This window comes from Dendropsophus ebraccatus, chromosome 14 (assembly GCF_027789765.1).
Source record: "Dendropsophus ebraccatus isolate aDenEbr1 chromosome 14, aDenEbr1.pat, whole genome shotgun sequence".
Classification (NCBI taxonomy): Eukaryota; Metazoa; Chordata; class Amphibia; order Anura; family Hylidae; genus Dendropsophus; species Dendropsophus ebraccatus.
The window spans coordinates 12,763,902-12,783,986 of record NC_091467.1 but is presented as its reverse complement, the minus strand read 5'-3'; the positions used below and the strand labels follow the sequence as shown (position 1 = coordinate 12,783,986).

Below are 20,085 nucleotides of genomic sequence, written 5' to 3'. Positions count from 1 at the left end.
CGGAATTCACTAAGGCTCATTCGACCAGGGCAGTAGCCTCTAGCTGGGCTGAGCGTGCCGCTGTGCCCTTGGAGAAGATTTGTCAGGCAGCAACCTGGTCTTCCCTTTCGACCTTTGTGAAACACTATCGCTTGGACACGTCTTGTGCGACAAGAACTACGTTTGCAAGATCAATATTGTCTGCAGCTATAATCGAGAACCCACCCATTGAGGAGCATTCTTGCTAGTTCCCCAATGTTGTGATGCCAATGGGACGATAGGGAAGCGAAAATTATTATGTTAATTTGTTTTCCCTAAGACCCATTGGCATCAAAAGACACCCGCCCTATGTTATATGCTTTATAATTGACTGAGGTGTGTGGGGAGGTGGAGTCTATTTATACTTCCTGGGGGAGGAGTAATAAAGATTAAAAAGGTTTACTGTTAAATATTCATTAAATATTCCTTCGTCCCAGGGGCTCGCAGGGGCGATAACACCCCAATGTTGTGATGCCAATGGGTCTTAGGGAAAACAAATTAACATAATAATTTTCACTTTTTCAGACGATAATCGTCCCGTGTAATAGGGCCCTAAGAATGCATTCATACATCTGCTATTTTGTGGACGGGGAAAGACAATAGATTAGTTCCTCGCCCGGCATGAAGTATCAATGTAATGCCGGCAGAGGGGAAAAAATGTTTGTTCAAATCTCCACAGCACTGTAATGAAAGAGTCAAACTTTTTTCCCCGCTGCAAGGAACTAATCATTACTTGCCTTCCTGTCCGTAAGGTCTGCAAAATTGCGGACGTGTGAATGCAGCCTAAGCCGTCCATTTTTACTAAACTACATCGAGGTACTAAGAGCAACTGTGAAAAATCCAGAGGTATCAAAATAAATCATACTTACCTATTCCCATTCTCCCAGTTCTGTGGCATCCCCAGCTAAGAAACGCCTACTGAGAGAATCAGTGACTGATGCAGGACTGACTGCCTGAGCAGGTAGGTACTTTGGGGCAGTGACAAAACAAGTCTGGAAATTCAGGAGCCTGGATGGTAAAAGACCTGCAGGGGCACAGGGACAGGTAAGTATGATTTATATCCTCCATCTCCCTAGATTTTTCACTGTTGCCCAAAAGTACTCCTTTAAAATGTTCATATTTATGAAACCTAAAAGGGTTATTCTTATTTCATACACAGTGTAGATGTGCTAAGAAAGGTGACAACAGCTAGGTCATAGGTCAAACTGAAGAGAAATTCTTTAGGTCATTATATTAAACCTTTATTGGTCTCAAAGTTGTACAGAACCAAAAGCCCCCAAGTAAGTAGTGAGCGAGACATTGGAATAAAGGGGACCTGTCACCCCGGCTGCTGGGGTGAAGTCTGCCAACCCCCCCGTGGAGACCCTTATACTTACCCCTTCCTCGAAGTTCTGGTCCCAGACCCCGTCCCACCACCGAGGAATCCCCATCGGAAGCCGGGCGCATGCTTACCAGAGACGAGTCCGACGCCCATAGAGAATGACTGCTCCATACTTACCCGTCCCTGTGCCCCCGCAGCTTCCAGTTTCCTGAATCTCCAGACTTCTTGCTTTTTCACTGCCCCAAAGTAACTACCCACTTAGGCAGTCAGTCCTGCCTCAGTCACCGATTCTCAGTGTGGGCATTCTCTATGGCGTCAGGCTCATCTCTGGTGAGCATGCGCACGGCTGACGACAGGGATTTCTCGGCAGCGGGATGCGGTACAGGACTTCGAGAAGTGGTATGTTTAAGGAGCTCCACCAGGAGGGGGTCAGGCTTCACCCTGGCAGCTGGGGGTGACAGGTCCCCTTTAACTTCATCCCATAATATAAGACACTGGCGCAATAATGACGCTAGGACCCGGTGTGAGCACAAGTGCAGAGATTTATTAACTACAGGTAGATCAACATCGAATCCCCATCCCAATGGCCATAAACGTTCCAAATGTGCCGCCGCTCTGCATCATGGTCTTCCCAATACCGCCAACAAGTTCACGTCCTCGCATTCCGAATCTGTAAAACAAAAGTCCTGTCCATTTAATGATGTCTTATATCCACAGCGCTCAATTAGGGAAAGTCTCCAGTGAGTTGGGATAGTCCCATCTCAATAATTATATAGTTATACTTGTAGGACTCAACGAATACAGTGATTTAGCAAACGTTCCTCCTCCTGATATGCTGCTCTTTCCCTCCCATTGTTGTCAGCTCTGTGTCTAGGTTACCGACCACCACTCTGCTCTATCAGCAGTGGTCAGACCTCCACTAATCCCTAATTCCGGGATGGGGAACCTTCGGCCCTCCAGCTGTTGCACAACCACACCTCCCATCATGCCTGGACAGCCAAAGCTAAATGAGAATACCTGTGTATAAATACAGGACATACTGGGAGGGCATACATACTGTGCTCTCCATATACAGTGGGTGTCTGCTGTTCACTATGAAGCAGCCAGGATTGGAGATAACTCAGATCTCAACTAATCACTAAAATGCTGCAGTCAGATGAGATGATGGCATCTAAATGCTTACAAAGGGGGTTATGGGTTTTCCTTCAATTCAATTGTGTGAGGGCTCTCCTACTTGAGGGGGAGCTTTAAGGGGTATTCAGCTTAAACATAACTTTTTATATGTTGCTGCCCATTGTGAGACTATAAACTCCTTCCATAATTACCTAATCAGTCTCCTTCCCCTAGTTCTAAGGTGCTGCTTTTTGCTGAAGACACAAAAATCTGTGTGAGTTTTTCTCTGTCTCCGCGCTGAAGAATGAACATGTTCATTCTTCAGCGCGTACAGAGCAGCAGCGCGCGCCTCCCATAGACTCCCATTATGAGTGGGAGGCTAACAGCATTCCGTGGCGGACAATTCCTTCGCGGAATTCCGCTAGCTTTGCTCAGTGGGAACGGGGCCTAAGAAGGGACAGTGCCGTGGCCAGTGACAAGCTGAGCTGGCTGTAACTCCAGAGACAAGTTGGACCTGGAGACACCGCAGGAGCACAGAGAGGTAAGCATCGGCTCTTTATTACTGTATATAACAGCAGGTATATATTAAAGTGACTGTACCACCAGGCCCAGGCTGAAGCACTGGAGGCGGCCGACCCACCCTTAATGGGAGGAAACCCTAGCCCCTCTATGATAGGGTTCCATTGATTCTAATGGAGTCACGTCATGGAGGGGCAGGGGTTTCTTCCCACTAAGGGTGGATGGGCCCGCCTCCAGTGCTTCAGCCTGGGCCTGGCGGTACAGTCACTTTAAAGGGGTACTCCAGGCAGGAGTGTTCTTTTTCACTATAGCCAGGGAGGCGGTGGATAAAAGCAACGATATCCACCTACCTGGACGTCATTGCTTTCATCCACCCCCTTCCCAGCCATAGAGAAAAAAAGCCCCCTGCCCGGAGTACCCCTTTAAACTTTCTCTAATGTTAGGTTTCTAATTATAGAGATAATCCATCTACAGCATGCTATACAAGTAAAATTACACTTGCTTTTCATTGATTTTTTTCCCCTAACATTATTCATCTATTTGCACTCGGGTGACTTGGGCAATATTTATTTCATCTTGTACTTTGATCAGGAGCGATATCGACTGCACTTTGTTCACTCACCTTAAACACGAGAAAGTGCCGAACAATGCCCCCGCCGCCATGCCTACTGAGAAGCCCATCATGAAACCCATCTTCACTTTGTCAAAGCAGCTGGGCTGTGACTGCCCATAGGGCCCACCGACTGCAACTGGCATCTGTAGAAGAGAGCAACCAGAACATTACAGCACGTAATCCAAAGCCCCGCCTAAGTGCGGTCAGCAAGTCTAGGGACACCCCATAGATGGAAGGCCTGATCAAAACTGCAGCCTAAGTTCTTCATTAGCCAGAGCAGAAATCAAGTGCAGTAACTTGGGTTTGAGCGTCCAACAAAGACCTCAACATCTAGTGCATAGAGGGGGCCCTGACTACTATATGGGGGGAACAGAGAGGGGCCTAAAGGGGTTGTCCAGCGTGGGGGCTATTTTTTCATATGGCTGGAGAGGGGGTGGCTAAAAGAAAAGACATTCACTCACCTCCCCAGTTCCAGCGGCGGGAATGTCTTTTCTTTCAGCCACCTCCTCCCCAGCCATATGAAAAAATAGCCCCCACGCTGGACAACCCCTTAAGTACTATGGAGAGGGGCCCAACTACTGTACGGGGGGGCGCACAGAGGGGCCCAACTACTGTACGGGGGGGCGCACAGAGGGGCCCAACTACTGTACGGGGGGGCGCACAGAGGGGCCCAACTACTGTACGGGGGGGGCGCACAGAGGGGCCCAACTACTGTACGGGGGGGCGCACAGAGGGGCCCAACTACTGTACGGGGGGGGCGCACAGAGGGGCCCAACTACTGTACGGGGGGGCGCACAGAGGGGCCCAACTACTGTACGGGGGGGCGCACAGAGGGGCCCAACTACTGTACGGGGGGGCGCACAGAGGGGCCCAACTACTGTACGGGGGGGCGCACAGAGGGGCCCAACTACTGTACGGGGGGGCGCACAGAGGGGCCCAACTACTGTACGGGGGGGCGCACAGAGGGGCCCAACTACTGTACGGGGGGGGCGCACAGAGGGGCCCAACTACTGTACGGGGGGGCGCACAGAGGGGCCCAACTACTGTACGGGGGGGCGCACAGAGGGGCCCAACTACTGTACGGGGGGGCGCACAGAGGGGCCCAACTACTGTACGGGGGGGCGCACAGAGGGGCCTAACTACAGATTAGAGCTCATCTTTGTATAGTGATAAAGCAGACGTCTGACATCCATACATCTGCAAGTGTGTGTCAGCAGAGGGTGCCCATTACTACACACAGGATATAGGGGAGCAGAGGGTGCAGCAGCAGAGGGTGCCCATTACTACACACAGGATATAGGGGAGCAGAGGGTGCAGCAGCAGGGGGTGCCCATTACTACACACAGGATATAGGGGAGCAGAGGGTGCAGCAGCAGGGGGTGCCCATTACTACACACAGGATATAGGGGAGCAGAGGGTGCAGCAGCAGGGGGTGCCCATTACTACACACAGGATATAGGGGAGCAGAGGGTGCAGCAGCAGGGGGTGCCCATTACTACACACAGGATATAGGGGAGCAGAGGGTGCAGCAGCAGGGGGTGCCCATTACTACACACAGAATATAGGGGAGCAGAGGGTGCAGCAGCAGGGGGTGCCCATTACTACACACAGGATATAGGGGAGCAGAGGGTGCAGCAGCAGGGGGTGCCCATTACTACACACAGAATATAGGGGAGCAGAGGGTGCAGCAGCAGGGGGTGCCCATTACTACACACAGGATATAGGGGAGCAGAGGGTGCAGCAGCAGGGGGTGCCCATTACTACACACAGGATATAGGGGAGCAGAGGGTGCAGCAGCAGGGGGTGCCCATTACTACACATCAGACCAACAAGAAGAAACATTACAGTAACAATATAATAATCTGTTCCCGTTATATAATAGAGAGCGGCCCACGTGACCCCCATAACGGTGACACACACGTTACTGCTATCACATGATGTACTCCCGGGCCCCCGGTGATGGCGGGCGAGCTGTAGCCCGACCTCCCCCACTCGTGTGTCCCCCGTGACCCGCTCCCCCGGCCGCTCTCACCTCTGCTGTGTCGGGCGCTCCAGGCCGCAGCTCTCTGATGACGCCCGGCTGGCTCCGCCCTCCCCGGAAGCTGTCCGCTCCCGCTCCCCTCCTCTTGTAGCCGGTGACGCCGCCCCCGAGCCCCGTTACACAACAAACGAGCTGCCGGGAGACATGCTGTACCGGGCCGCACTGAGGAGCCTGCTGCCCGCGGGGAGCTGTACGAGGGGCCCGGCTGTCAGAGCCGCCAGCCGCGGGGAGCAGACGGGTACAGCGCCGGGACCGACCGGGGGGGAGGAGGGACGTGTATAGCACTGGTGGGATAGTGATGGTATATACAGGACTGGTGGGATAGTGATGGTATATACAGGACTGGTGGGATAGTGATGGTATATACAGGACTGGTGGGATAGTGATGGTATATACTAGACAGTATAATAGTGAGGTGTGGTATATACTATACTGGTATAATAATGTGTACAGAGAGGTATATAGTGACCTGTGTTACCATTCTGCTGTGAGTGATAGTAATGGTATATACATCTATAGGTAACTGCTACTTAGGAAGGACGTGACTGAGCCCCCCCCCCCAGAGGAGACTGCCCCGTCACTGAGCCCCCCCCCCCCAGAGGAGACTGCCCCGTCACTGAGCCCCCCCCAGAGGAGACTGCCCCGTCACTGAGCCCCCCCCAGAGGAGACTGCCCCGTCACTGAGCCCCCCCCAGAGGAGACTGCCCCGTCACTGAGCCCCCCCCAGAGGAGACTGCCCCGTCACTGAGCCCCCCCCAGAGGAGACTGCCCCGTCACTGAGCCCCCCCCAGAGGAGACTGCCCCGTCACTGAGCCCCCCTTCCCCAGAGGAGACTGCCCCGTCACTGAGCCCCCCCCAGAGGAGACTGCCACGTCACTGAGCCCTCCAGAGGAGACTGCCCCGTCACTGAGCCCCCCAGAGGAGACTGCCACGTCACTGAGCCCTCCAGAGGAGACTGCCCCGTCACTGAGCCCCCCAGAGGAGACTGCCCCGTCACTGAGCCCCCCCCCCCCCCCGAGGAGACTGCTCCGTCAATGAGCCCCCCCCCAGAGGAGACTGCCCCGTCACTGAGCCCCCCCCAGAGGAGACTGCCCCGTCACTGAGCCCTCCAGAGGAGACTGCCCCGTCACTGAGCCCCCCCCCCAGAGGAGACTGCCCCGTCACTGAGCCCCCCCCCCCAGAGGAGACTGCCCCGTCACTGAGCCCCCCCCCCCCCAGAGGAGACTGCCCCGTCACTGAGCCCCCCCCCCCCAGAGGAGACTGCCCCGTCACTGAGCCCCCCCCCCCCCCAGAGGAGACTGCCCCGTCACTGAGCCCCCCCCCCAGAGGAGACTGCCCCGTCACTGAGCCCCCCCCCCCCCCAGAGGAGACTGCCCCGTCACTGAGCCCCCCCCCCAGAGGAGACTGCCCCGTCACTGAGCCCCCCCCAGAGGAGACTGCCCCGTCACTGAGCCCCCCCCAGAGGAGACTGCCCCGTCACTGAGCCCCCCCCCCCCGAGGAGACTGCCCCGTCACTGAGCCCCCCCCCAGAGGAGACTGCCCCGTCACTGAGCCCCCCCCCCCCCCAGAGGAGACTGCCCCGTCACTGAGCCCCCCCCCCAGAGGAGACTGCCCCGTCACTGAGCCCCCCAGAGGAGACTGCCCCGTCACTGAGCCCCCCCCCCCCAGAGGAGACTGCCCCATCACTGAGCCCCCCCCCAGAGGAGACTGCCCCGTCACTGAGCCCCCCCCCCCCGAGGAGACTGCCCCGTCACTGAGCCCCCCCCCCCCGAGGAGACTGCCCCGTCACTGAGCCCCCCCCCCCCCAGAGGAGACTGCCCCGTCACTGAGCCCCCCCCCCCCAGAGGAGACAGCCCCGTCACTGAGCCCCCCCCCAGAGGAGACTGCCCCGTCACTGAGCCCCCCCCAGAGGAGACTGCCCCGTCACTGAGCCCCCCCCCCCAGAGGAGACTGCCCCGTCACTGAGCCCCCCCCCCAGAGGAGACTGCCCCGTCACTGAGCCCCCCCCAGAGGAGACTGCCCTGTCACTGAGCCCCCCCCAGAGGAGACTGCCCCGTCACTGAGCCCCCCCCCCAGAGGAGACTGCCCCGTCACTGAGCCCCCCCCCCAGAGGAGACTGCCCCGTCACTGAGCCCCCCCCCCAGAGGAGACTGCCCCGTCACTGAGCCCCCCCCCCAGAGGAGACTGCCCCGTCACTGAGCCCCCATCTATGGATCAGTCCAGTGAAAGTTACTGAATTAGTGTCCATGAATCCAGACAATCTGATAATCCAGCACAGACGTACAGTAACATCACATGGTCGGGGCCGCTGGGGGGATTTAGGTCAGTGCTCCCCAATAGTTATGCGAGTGCAACAAAAACCCAGGCGCCCTGCACCCTGTATATATAATGTATGTATGGAAATATCCAGTCCTGCAGTGATCACATAGTAATCCGTGCTCGCTGTTCTGTATCTCGCTTAGTCATCCTGCACATGATATTATACAAGTCCACACAAGTAGCCTGAACATTTCCCATCAGCCATGAGGAATCAGGACTACAATGGGTTAATCGGAGTCCTCCTATAACAAATGGCTTAGGCCTCATTCACACGTTCAGTCATCTTTCCGGACCGCAAAACCTCCGGCTATTTTTACTCCGTGGTCCGTATAAACTCATCCGTATTTGCATCCGTTTCCGGAAAATGTAAATCGTACTAGTAATCTCCAGTCTTTCAGTACTTATAAGCTGCTGTACGTCCTGCAAGAAGTGGTGTATTCTCTCCAGTCTGACACACTGCTCTCTGCTGCCACCTCTGTCCATGTCAGGAACTGTCCAGAGCAGGAGAGGTTTTCTATGGGGATTTGCTGCTGCTCTGGACAGTTCCTGACATGGACAGAGGGGGGGAGCAGAGAGCACTGTGTCAGACTGGAAAGAATACACCACTTCTTGCAGGACATACAGCAACTAATAAGTACTGGAAGATTGGAGATTTTTAAATAGTAAATTATAAATCTCTGGCACTTTCTAGGACCAACACAAAAAAATAATTGTGTGAACAACCCCTTTAAAGGGCCGCTGTAACTAACCCTCCTCCCCTCTAAGACTGTCATTTGTTTTGTCTGTGCAGTGCAGTAGGTATTATACTTACGGATGTATTTCCTTACAGACTGGCATAATGAAAAGCACTTGGAGAAGCCAGAGCCCAGGCCGCTGTATATGGACGTTCAGGCAACAAGTCCACTGGTGAGTTTCAATAAACGTAATCACAAATAGTACAGGAGGGGTTCTAAGGTGTCCCCCTCATTAAAAAAACCACAACTTTTGACCTGTCCATCTGGGTCTGGGTGATCTGTCCCCCACCCATCACTAGAACAAGCCAGGAGAAGCGCTCAGCTGAGCTCTTCTCTCCTAATTGCGGGAAGTTAGGGGTAGTTAATGGGGACGTCACATGACGTGCTCAGACCCCACCACACTCCCTGACTTGCTGTAAGAGATGGGCCCATAGACGTTCTATAGACGTCCATCTCTTGCCATGAGAACAGAGTTGGGAGAGATCGGTGGTGGCCTGAACACCAAGACTCTTAGGGTGTTACTACACGGGGGGATAGGGGCCCGAGAATAACTGTAAATGAGCGCCGATCTGCTAGATTGGCGCTCTTTTACTGGGCCTGTTACACGGCCCGATAATCATTTAACAAGGGCTGCACAGACATCGTTACTGATATCCTTGCAGCCCTTGCTTAAACTGCATACATTAACTATCCATGGTCCAGGGCTCCTCCTGCGCTCTGCTTCTCCCCGGGTCCCTTGCGCTACAGCTTCAGAGTGGCCTGTCTTAGCTGACAGGCCGCTCAGCCAATCACTGGCCGCGGCGGTCCCGGCCTGTGATTGGCTAAGCGGTCTGTCAGCTGAGACAGGCCGCTGTGAAGCTGCAGAGCGCAGGAGGAGCCCTGGACCATGGATAGGTAATGTATGCACTTTGCATATCGGCACTTGCCGGCCGCACACCACTATTACATGTAGCAATGCGCGGTCGGTGCCCGACAATTATAGGTCCAAACCTATATCAACGATCATTGTCATCGTCTGATCATTGTGTTTATTACACGAAACGATAATCGGCCGGATAGGGCAGATTCGTCCGATTATCGATCTGATCAAACATGTCTCTAGGATGTGGCTATGAGTTTTTCCAAAAATAATGCTGTATAAATAAATGGCTGTCGGTGCACTCTGCTATACCGTTATATATGATAGGATCCCCGAGTACTGGACCGGATGTTGCCCTATCTGGTGAATTATTATGGGAACCCGCACTCCAGGACCCATGCGTATGGCTGGGAGAGCGAGAAGGCGATGGAGACAGCTAGAGAGGTGAGACCTGCAGCAGGGATGGGGAAACTTCCTCCGGCTGTTGCAAAACTACAATTCCCATCATGCCTGGACCAGGCATGATGGAAATTGTAGTTTTGCAGCGGCTGAAGGGTCCAGATCTATGGATACTTTATATTTTGTATTTATCAGATGTAATAAGTATTTGTCTGATGAGTCCTTCTTCTTCTTCTGCAGCAAGTGGCCTCCCTGATCGGAGCCGATCCCAGAGAGATCATATTCACAAGTGGCGCAACCGAGTCGAACAATCTCGCTCTCAAGGTATGTTGGATATTAAAGCTGAAAAAGAAGATTTTCTTTTTTGTAGTTATTGGGCGAAATCTTGTTTTATTTTGACTTTCTATCATGACATGTTGTATAGGGCTGGGTTCACACTGTGTTTCTGCAATCCGTTTTTTTTTTTTTTATCCGTTTATGCAGAAAACGGATGCATTTGCCTTTTCATTCTAAAAAAAAAAAAAAAAAGATAAAAAAGGATCAAAATGCACCTTTTTTTGTGTGTACACGAAAACACGGTTGACCACGTTTTTGGGTGTGCAAAAAAAAAAGGGCTGTGAAAAAGCACAATACGTGTAAAACAGCTGTCGCCTGATTGTGTTGTCTGCACCATGTGACCTGTTGGATCATTTAATAAAGAAGAGATATTTGTTTTGGTACAGTCCACGTCTATCCTTTCAAGTTATTACGATTCCATTGGACCACACTGCATTGTGTTGAGCCCCTTTCTTGTCTCCAGGTCAGGTGCGGTTTGCAATTAGGCTCCATTCACTTCAATGGAACTAAGTGGAAAACCCCGCCCAAACTGGAGACAAGAGTGGTGCTGTCTCTGGAAGAAAGTGGCCATGGTTTGTAGTACTGGATAACCCCTTTAACAGCAGTATGGGAGTTCCAAGGATGTATTTTGTTTATTGACTGTGTTAAAAAAAAAACAAACGATGCGGTTTGTGAACATAGAAATAGTTAGAAGCCCCATAAAGAATGGCTCAGCTCTGAAGGGGGGGGGGGGTTCACATAAAAAAAAAAAAAAATCAAATGAACTGATGCCAGAAAGTGCCAGAGATGTGAAATGTACTTCAATTAAAAAAAAATCTCCAGTCTTCCAGTACTTATCAGCTGCTGTATGCCCTGCAGGAAATGGTGTATTCTTTCCAGTCTGAAGAGCAGGAGAGGTTTTCTATGGTGATTTGCTGCTGCTCTGGACAGTTCCTGACATGGACAGAGGTGGCAGCAGAGAGCACTGTGTCAGACTGGAAAGAATACACCATTTCTTGCAGGACATACAGCAGCTGATAAGTACTGGAAGACTGATGTTTTTTTAAATAAAAGTAAATTACAAATCTCTGGCACTTGCTGGGACCAGTTGACCTAAAAGAAAAAAAAAATTGGTAAACAACCCCTTTAAGATTCTCCTTCTAACATTACACTTGCTTCCAGGGACAATCCAAGACATGTGTCAGAGGGGGACATAAAAGTAGTAAAATCATTCTTACCTGCTTCCGACCACCAGTCCCAGTCACTGCCCGGCCACCGCTTTCATAGCTGACAGCAATGGTCGGGATCCTATGCAACATGACAGCGAGAGAAAGGGGCCAAACTTCAAAAGAAAGCAACTTTGCTAATGTAATGCGTTTGACGAATAGATTTCTTTTGCATTTCTTATCAGCTAACAAACGTTTAGGTGATGGGAATACCCCTTTAAAAACACATTTAAAAAAATATCTTCTCAGTCCATCCGATTTAGGGTGTAATGATTTATTTTTATATATATTTTTGTTATTTGTTGTTCTTTCTCTCCGTGGCCTGAAGGGTGTCGCCAGATTCTACAAGTCTCGGAAAAAACACGTAATCACCACTCAGACCGAGCACAAGTGCGTCCTGGATTCCTGCCGCTCCCTAGAGGCTGAAGGATTCCAAGTATCTTACCTGCCGGTCCAGAAGAACGGTCTCTTGGATTTAAAGGTGATTGGTCACTTACATTTGTTTGTTTCTTTTGCCTTCTATAATCACGGACGGTATTCTCACGTGTAGCGATCGCTTCTCGCAGGTTCTGGAAGATGCCATACGGCCGGATACCAGCCTGGTCTCTGTCATGGCTGTGAACAATGAAATCGGAGTGAAGCAACCTATAGCGGACATAGGTAATTTTCAACTTTGTACTTTATAACAATAACCAATGGATTTATTGTTAGGAGTAGCTTGTTACTGTGCACTCACTCACACTCTTTTGGCCTAGGCGATACTGTGTATCGTATATGTAAGCCGAACTTAAGTGTTAAAGGGAAAAATGTTTTCAAATCAACTTCAAATACAGATTTGTAAGTTACTTCTATTTGCAGTACCTATCAGCTGCTGTATGTCCTGCAGGAAGCGGTGTATTCTCTCTAGTCTGACACAGTGCTCTCTGCTGCCACCTCTGTTCATGTCAGGAACTGTCCAGAGCAGTAGCAAATCCCCATAGAAAACCTCTCCTGCTCTGGACAGTTCCTGACATGGACAGAGGTGGCAGCAGAGAGCACTGTGTCAGACTGAACAGAATACACCACTTCCTGCAGGACATACAGCAGCTGATAAGTACTGGAAGATTTTTAAATACAAGTAAATTACAAATCTATATAACTTTTTCTGGCATTAGTTGATTTAAAAACGGTTCTTTTCCTCCAGTGTACCCCTTTATCAGTAGATGAAATTTTAAGTTCTCTCTGGTATCAGATCTGATGTATAACTACAATCCCATTCTTTGTCTCCAGGATATCTTTGTAGCTCCAGAAAAGTCTTCTTTCACACAGACGCTGCACAGGCTGTAGGGAAGATACCCCTGAATGTCAATCAGATGAAGATCGACTTGATGAGTATAAGCGCTCATAAGGTCTATGGTCCTAAAGGTACGCCGTGCCTGCACTGATACACCACACCCGTACAACAAGGGACTGACACTTCTCCGCCTCTATGGAATATGCTTTTTTTATTAAGTCAATTTTTCTTTCTAAAAGTCATCCCAAAGTTAGAATATTTGTAATATTTAAAGGGACTGTATCACCTAAATTTTATTTTACTGATTAAGGCTATGTTCACACTACGTAAAAGTACGCCAACGGCCGTACTTTATGCGCCTGTGAACACTGCCTCTACTTCAATGGGATCCCGGCCATCGTATACGCTCCGGCCGGGATCCCATGCGGACCCGCAAATAACTCACATGTCAGTTCTCGGCCGCAATTCAGTGAACGGAACGGCCCGGTCTAATACAAATTGTGAACATAGCCTAATACTAAAACTTGTTCTTTTATTTTAGTCTATTTCTATTTTCTGACTGTAATTTTTTTTTATATGAGTTTTTGTGCATTGTTCTGGGGACGGCCATATTGCCTGGGTTGTTCTTAACAGCATTTAGTGACATGCTTTACAGCAAGACTTATGGACATAGACGGCAATAAACAGACTCTGTCCCCTTGAGATGAATGTGAAACATTACTGAGCGCGCTCTGTGACCTGTGAAGAGGTCATTCCACAGGGAGCTGCTATTGTCTCCTCTATCTACTAGTGTCACATGGCGCTGCAATGCTATATAGATCACTTTACAGCAGCCTCCTCCCTCCTATTACCACAGACACAGCAGGAAGTCTCAGCTTAGTTTTAGCCCCAGTGGTGAGAATGAGAACTGCAAGATATCAGGATTATTTTATAATATAGATAGAAAAATGAAAAATTAGAAAAAATTTCACCAAAAATTCTTAAAAATATATGTTTAACATAAAAACATTATTTAAATGATAAGTCATTTTCTGATGACACATTCCCTTGAAATGTTTTTAGAGCTATAATGCGGTGTAATAATTCTACATAACATAGTGCTGTCTGTGCATACAAGATGAGCAGCTGTCTGCTGGGAATACCTATGCTGTGCCCTAACGTGTTATGAAATCCTTTGCTGGGCCCCAGGCCGTCCTTGTATAACAGTCAGAATTGGCAACCCTAATGCTCGGGGCCAAGGCTGTTATCTCCAGCACAAAGACAGCGAGGGGGAGCGCCGCCCTGGGAGCAGGAGAACTCATTGAAATAATAAAAATAAATGATTGCAAAATGTTAGGACTTGTAAAGTTCACACACAAAAAAATATTGTTTTACTGAAAGAGTAGTAGATTCTTGGAACAAACATCCAGCAGATGTAGTAGGCAAATCTACAATGACTCGTTTTAAAGGAGTACTCAACCGGTGTCTAAAAGTTATACAGATTTGTAAATTACTTGCTTTTAAAAACCTCAACGCTTCTGGTACTTATCAGCTGCTGTATGTTCTGCAGGAATTGGTGTATTCCATCCAGTCTGACACGGGGCTCTCTGCTGCCACCTCTGTCCATGTCAGGAACTGTTCAGAGCAGTAGCAAATCCCCATAGAAAACCTCTCCTGCTCTGGACAGAGGTGGCAGCAGAGAGCACTGTGTCAGACTGGAAAGAATACACCACTTCCTGCAGGACATACAGCAGCTGATGAGTAAAGGAAGACTGGAGAATTTTAAATAGAAGTAGTTTACAAATCTATATAACTGTTTGGTACCCCTTTAAACATGCTTTGGATAAACCTATATCTGTCCTAAGATAATAAGAAAAGAAATGATTATTCATGACCTGTCTGTTATGTTGACACTTTAGGAGTCGGGGCCATTTATGTTCGTCGGCGACCGAGAGTACGACTGGAGCCCCTGATAAGTGGTGGAGGGCAAGAGAGGGGTCTGAGATCCGGGACCGTGCCCGCTCCACTCACTGTTGGTTTTGGAGCAGCCTGTGAAGTAGCTGAGCAAGAGTTAGAGGTATATGATCTGTATGTATAGTATGTTTTAGATGTAGCTTTATATATGTATAGGCAAAGCTTCTTATTATATACTGATGCATCAATGTTGATGATAAAATACTTGGCTACTTATAGATCTCCCTAAGTACAGGTGTATATATACATATATTGTGGTCATTTGTTTTCCCATTGTTGGCTTTTTGTCATTGAAGCTTTGTGATTTGTAACGTCTATATCCCCACAGTATGACCACAAGAGAATCACCTATTTGTCTCAAAAGCTGGTAAAGAACATAATGGACAATATACCACAGGTTGTCTTGAATGGAGACCCTGAGCAGCGGTATCCAGGTAAAAAGAGATCTGTCTGTTTAACCCAGTTAGTGTGTTTTGTCGCTGTAATGTATGTGGTCCGGGGCTTTAAAGGGGTACTCCGGCAGAAGAATGAAATTCTTTTCAAATCAAGAAAGTTATACACATTTGTAAGATACTTCTATTTAAAAATCTCCACTCTTCCAGTACTTATCAGCTGCTGTATGTCTTGCAGGAAGTGGTGTATTCCTGACATAGACAGAGAAGGCAGCAGAGAGCACTGTGTCAGACTGGAAATAATACACCATTTCCTGCAGGACATACAGCAGCTGATAAGTACTGGAAGACTGGAGATTTTTAAATTGAAGTAAATTCCAAATCGGTATAACTTTTTGACATTTTGTTTTAACCTCTTAAGGACACATGCCGTACCAGCATGGGTCCACTCCCGGGATTCAGAGAGAGGTTGCACCGTGACCCCGTTCTGTATCCCACTGCTCCTGGCTGTTATGTGCATCTGGGTACCGTGGCCATTATTAGACATGTAAATGCAGCTGTCTAAACTGACAGCTGCATTTAAATGTCCTTAACTGTCTTTGATTGATCAGTCTGCCCTGTATGCGATCAGGGAAACCTGATCACCGTTACCTCGTAACCTCCCGGCAGCCCTTAGAATCAATCTGTAGAAAAAATGTGTTCTGTGTAGTGTGTGTGTGTGTGTATATATATTATAATATATATATATATATTTTTTTTTTTTTTACACTACATGGAATCCTATGAAAAATCTGTAAAGTGTACAACGTTGCCCCCTAGTGGGGCTAAAAGTTAATGTAGATAAATTAAATAAGTATTTTCAATAATAATAAAAAAACACTTCCCATATTAAAAGTTTGAATCACCCCCTTTTCCCATTGTATAAATAAAAATAAATACATATATTTGTTATCGCTGCATGCGTAATTGCCCGAACTATGAGATTATCACATTCCTGATCTTGGACGGTAAGCGCCATAAGCGCAAATTATACCAAAGTGCGAAGTTTCAGATTTTTTTTTTGTCAAAAATAATCCTGAAAAATTGTAATAAAAAGTGATCAAAAAGTTGCATATAGGCGAGCAAGGTACCAGTAGAAAGTACAGATCATGGCGCAAAAAATGACATCTTATGGCCCCATAGACCACAGGATAAAAGCGTTATAAGGATAGGAATAGAGCAATTTTACAGAATATTTTGTTTTTTAAAAGGTTTTAATTTGTTAAAAGCCATCAAATAAAATAAAAGTTATACAAGTTACATATCATTGTAAGAAAATTGGCTGTGTCCTTAAGGGTTAAAACAAGGCTGCAGACTTTCCTGCATATATGGACCTAAGTTGCAGTGTAGCTGTGTACATTATATATGCATATAGGGGGAGATTTATCAAACATGGTGTAAAGTGAAACTGCCCCTAGCAACCAATCAGATTCCACCTTTCATTTTCCAAAGAATCTGTGAGGAATGAGAGGTGAAATCTGATTGGTTGCTAGGGGCAGTTTCACTTTACACCATGTTTGATAAATCTCCCCTATATAGTGTGTATACATATATGCTGTATATCTAACACGCGTTTCCTCTTCAGGCTGTGTAAACCTTTCCTTTGCCTATGTGGAGGGGGAGAGTTTGCTGATGGCTTTAAAAGACGTCGCTCTTTCATCTGGAAGGTACGAAGTAAATGTAATGTCCGTGCACGCTGTATTATAAGAGACAACTGCAGCGTATTCTAGAATTTTATATACAGTGGATTCAGGGCCTTGTATACTAACCCCCTATGTGAACGTCATAAGTAACATGGTGTGATTTCGTCCACAGTGCTTGTACATCCGCATCGCTGGAACCTTCCTATGTATTGAGAGCCATTGGAGCCGATGAGGATTTGGCTCACTCTTCCATCAGGTTTTGTTTTTTTATTAATGTATTTTTATATCAGTTATCTATATTATCTATCAGTTATTTGGGTTTGCACTGTAAAATATGAAGTCAATCATATAGAATCCTGTGTGACAGATGATAACAGCCATTTTTATTACCTGTATGGTATAGATAGGTTAAAGGAAAAGTCTGGTGAAAATTTTTATGAAAATATTATATTGCCCCCCAAAACTTTTACAAATCCCTAATATACACTTATTACGGGAAATGCTTATAAAGGGCTTTTTTCCCTGCACTTACTGCTGCATCAAGGCGTCACTTCCTGGATAACACGGTGATGTCACTTCCTGGATAACATGGTGATGTCACTTCCTGGATAACACAGTGATGTCACAACCCGACTCCCAGGACTGTGCGGGCTGTGGCTGCTGGAGAGGATGACGGCAGGGGGATGCTCAGTGTCCCTCCAGTGCCCTGTGTCCCTCAGTGTCCCCCTGCCATCATCCTCTCCAGCAGCCACAGCCAGCACAGCTCTGGGAGTCGGGCGTGACATCACCATGTTATCCAGGAAGTGACATCACCATGTTATCCAGGAAGTGACATCATCATGTTATCCAGGAAGTGACATCACCATGTTATCCAGGAAGTGACATCACCATGTTATCCAGGAAGTGACATCACCATGTTGTCCAGGAAGTGACATCACCATGTTGTCCAGGAAGTGACATCACCATGTTATCCAGGAAGTGACATCACCATGTTATCCAGGAAGTGCAGCCTTCATGCAGTAGTAAGTGCAGTGAATAAGTGTATATTGGGGATTTGTATAACTTGTGGGGGACAATACAATACTTAAATAAAAATTTTAATTGGATTTCTCCTTTATGGACTGTAGGGCTATGACTAGTTGGGGAAGCCTCCATCTGTTATAGACACACTACACCTTCCTATGTTATTCTGGGGCCCTGCAGAGCTGGCTGATGATAGTCCTATAGAAATAAAGGCTGTTATTATTACTATTATAACTTGTTACCGATTGGTGTTTTTGTTCTTTTTTAAAGATTTGGTATCGGTCGTTTTACAACAGAAGAAGAGGTGGACTATACAGTTAATAAATGCATCCAAGAGGTGAAAAGGCTCAGAGAAATGAGGTACACCCATAGTGACAGCTTTCATGTTTTCATTTTACTGATAGTCCCGGATATTGTGTATCATTTACTATATAGGATTAAAGAGGTATTCAATTTCAACTTAACATTTGATACACTGCTGCCCATGGTGAGACTAACAATTCCTTTAGTCCTTTAGTTCCTTTAGTCCTATAATTTCCAGGCCTAGTTTTCAGCATGGACACCCTTCAAGAAAAATCCCGAAGGGTGTCTGTGCCCAATAGAACCTTATGGGTCTGGAAATCTGTCTCTATTTCCTCATCAGGAAAATCTCTCTGGATTTCTAAAGGCCCTATTCCACGGAACTTTTTCGAATGATCATCGTTCATAAAATCGTTCAAACGACCGCTCGTTAACGATATTCGTTCTGTGGAATAGCTGTAAACGAGCGAACGGCAACAGCGAAATCGTCGTTGAGTCGTTCACTATTTCTTTTCAACATGTCGAAAAAAAATCTTTGGTTTTTCAACAGTAATTCGCGAATCTTTTCGTTGAATAAAAAAATCTTTCAGTCGTTCTTCAAATGTCTACCTACATTTCCCCACGTTTTAAACGACCATGTAACGGTGTAACGGCCGCAAAAAAATCGTTACACTACAGATATCGTTCACGTTCCCACACGTATTATGTGTTATCGTTCGCTTAAAAAAATCGTTACGTGCTCGTTAACGAGCGGTCGTTGGAGCGAGTCTATGAACGATAATCGTTCCGTGAAATAGGGCTATTAGGTGTAAAAGGGGCAGAGGATAGAAGGCATGTGCCGTCATCGCCCCCCCCCCGCTTCCCATGTTGCTGTATCACTTGGTGAAGAAGTAACTTTGTTTCTTACAGCCCACTATGGGAAATGGTGCAAGATGGGATCGACCTGAAGAGCATCCAGTGGACACAACACTGAGCATCGGAGACTGCACAGTCCTGCCTCCCACCAGGAGACACGAGGTTCTGTTACAATGGGAGATCGTACGGCTGCCATCACTTACTCCAGCGGCAGTGCCCGCCTCGCACCCGTCTGATCTCATCCATGTGTTTTATGTTCTGTGTTAAGGTGAAATATTTAACAGTTACAGGGAAATCCTGCCGGGGGTCCGTCTGCTGCAGAATCGGTACAGGCGGAGTACTTTCCCTCAGTAGGAGCAGCTTTACAAGACCAATATTTTAGTTTTGCCAATATGTGTGAGCCATATAGATGACTTGTTATTGTTACTTGTATTTTTAGTAGCTTTGGGACCCTTTATTAGCAAATATGCTAAACTGCTAAATTTTATTGCGGACTGCAGTATCGGTCATTGTCATGTTTGACTAAAGGGTTTGTACAGAGTAGGAAAAACGTGGCTAAATTCTTCTAGAAAGAGCGCCACAGCTGTGCACAGATTGTGTGCATTATTGCAGCTATCCCCCTGTAAAGGGGTACTCCTGCAGGATAAAACTAGTAACAGAAAGTTATCCAGATTTGTAAATTACTTCTATTAAAAAAATCTCCAGTCTTTCAGTACTCATCAGCTGCTGTATGTCCTGTGTGAAGTGGTTATTTCTTTCCAGTCTGACCCAGTGCTCTCTGCTGCCACCTCTGTCCATGTCAGGAACTGCCCAGAGCAGTAGCAAATCCCCATAGAAAACCTCTCCTGCTCTGGACAGTTCCTGACATGGACAGAGGTGGCAGCAGAGAGCACTGTGACAGACAGGAAAGCATATACCACTTCCTACAGGACATACCGCAGGAATTGGTATATGCTGGAAGACTGTAGATTTTTAAATAGAAGTAATTTATAAATATATATAATTTCTGAAACCAGTTGATTTGAAAGAACAAAAAGTCACTGGAGTACCCCTTTAATCTTACTGCTGTGCACTTAAAGGGATATTTCAGGCCAGAACGCCTATACTCAATCTAAATTTGAGCAGTTTCC

The 20,085-nt window shown here is 47.7% G+C and overlaps 2 protein-coding genes across 2 annotated transcripts; one reads left to right on the top strand and one right to left on the bottom strand.

Annotated features, from left to right (window-relative positions):
• Positions 1 to 1,863: 1,863 nt before the first annotated feature.
• Positions 1,864 to 5,725, bottom strand: ROMO1 (reactive oxygen species modulator 1). Its single transcript, XM_069952628.1, has 3 exons — positions 5,617 to 5,725; positions 3,594 to 3,727; positions 1,864 to 2,009 (listed from the first exon to the last, which is right to left on the bottom strand). Exons 2-3 carry the CDS (start codon positions 3,725 to 3,727, stop codon positions 1,901 to 1,903), a joined length of 243 nt encoding a protein of 80 aa, XP_069808729.1. The 5' UTR covers positions 5,617 to 5,725; the 3' UTR covers positions 1,864 to 1,900.
• NFS1 (NFS1 cysteine desulfurase) lies at positions 5,557 to 19,765 on the top strand (the record flags this gene model as incomplete). Its single annotated transcript, XM_069952627.1, has 13 exons — positions 5,557 to 5,863; positions 8,774 to 8,850; positions 9,865 to 9,981; positions 10,177 to 10,260; positions 11,806 to 11,958; positions 12,044 to 12,137; positions 12,747 to 12,881; positions 14,649 to 14,806; positions 15,032 to 15,137; positions 16,720 to 16,801; positions 16,950 to 17,033; positions 18,071 to 18,160; positions 19,010 to 19,765. Coding segments are annotated over 13 exons (1,551 nt in total), but the record flags the coding sequence as incomplete, so codon positions are not given.
• Between the last annotated feature and the right edge of the window lie 320 nt (positions 19,766 to 20,085).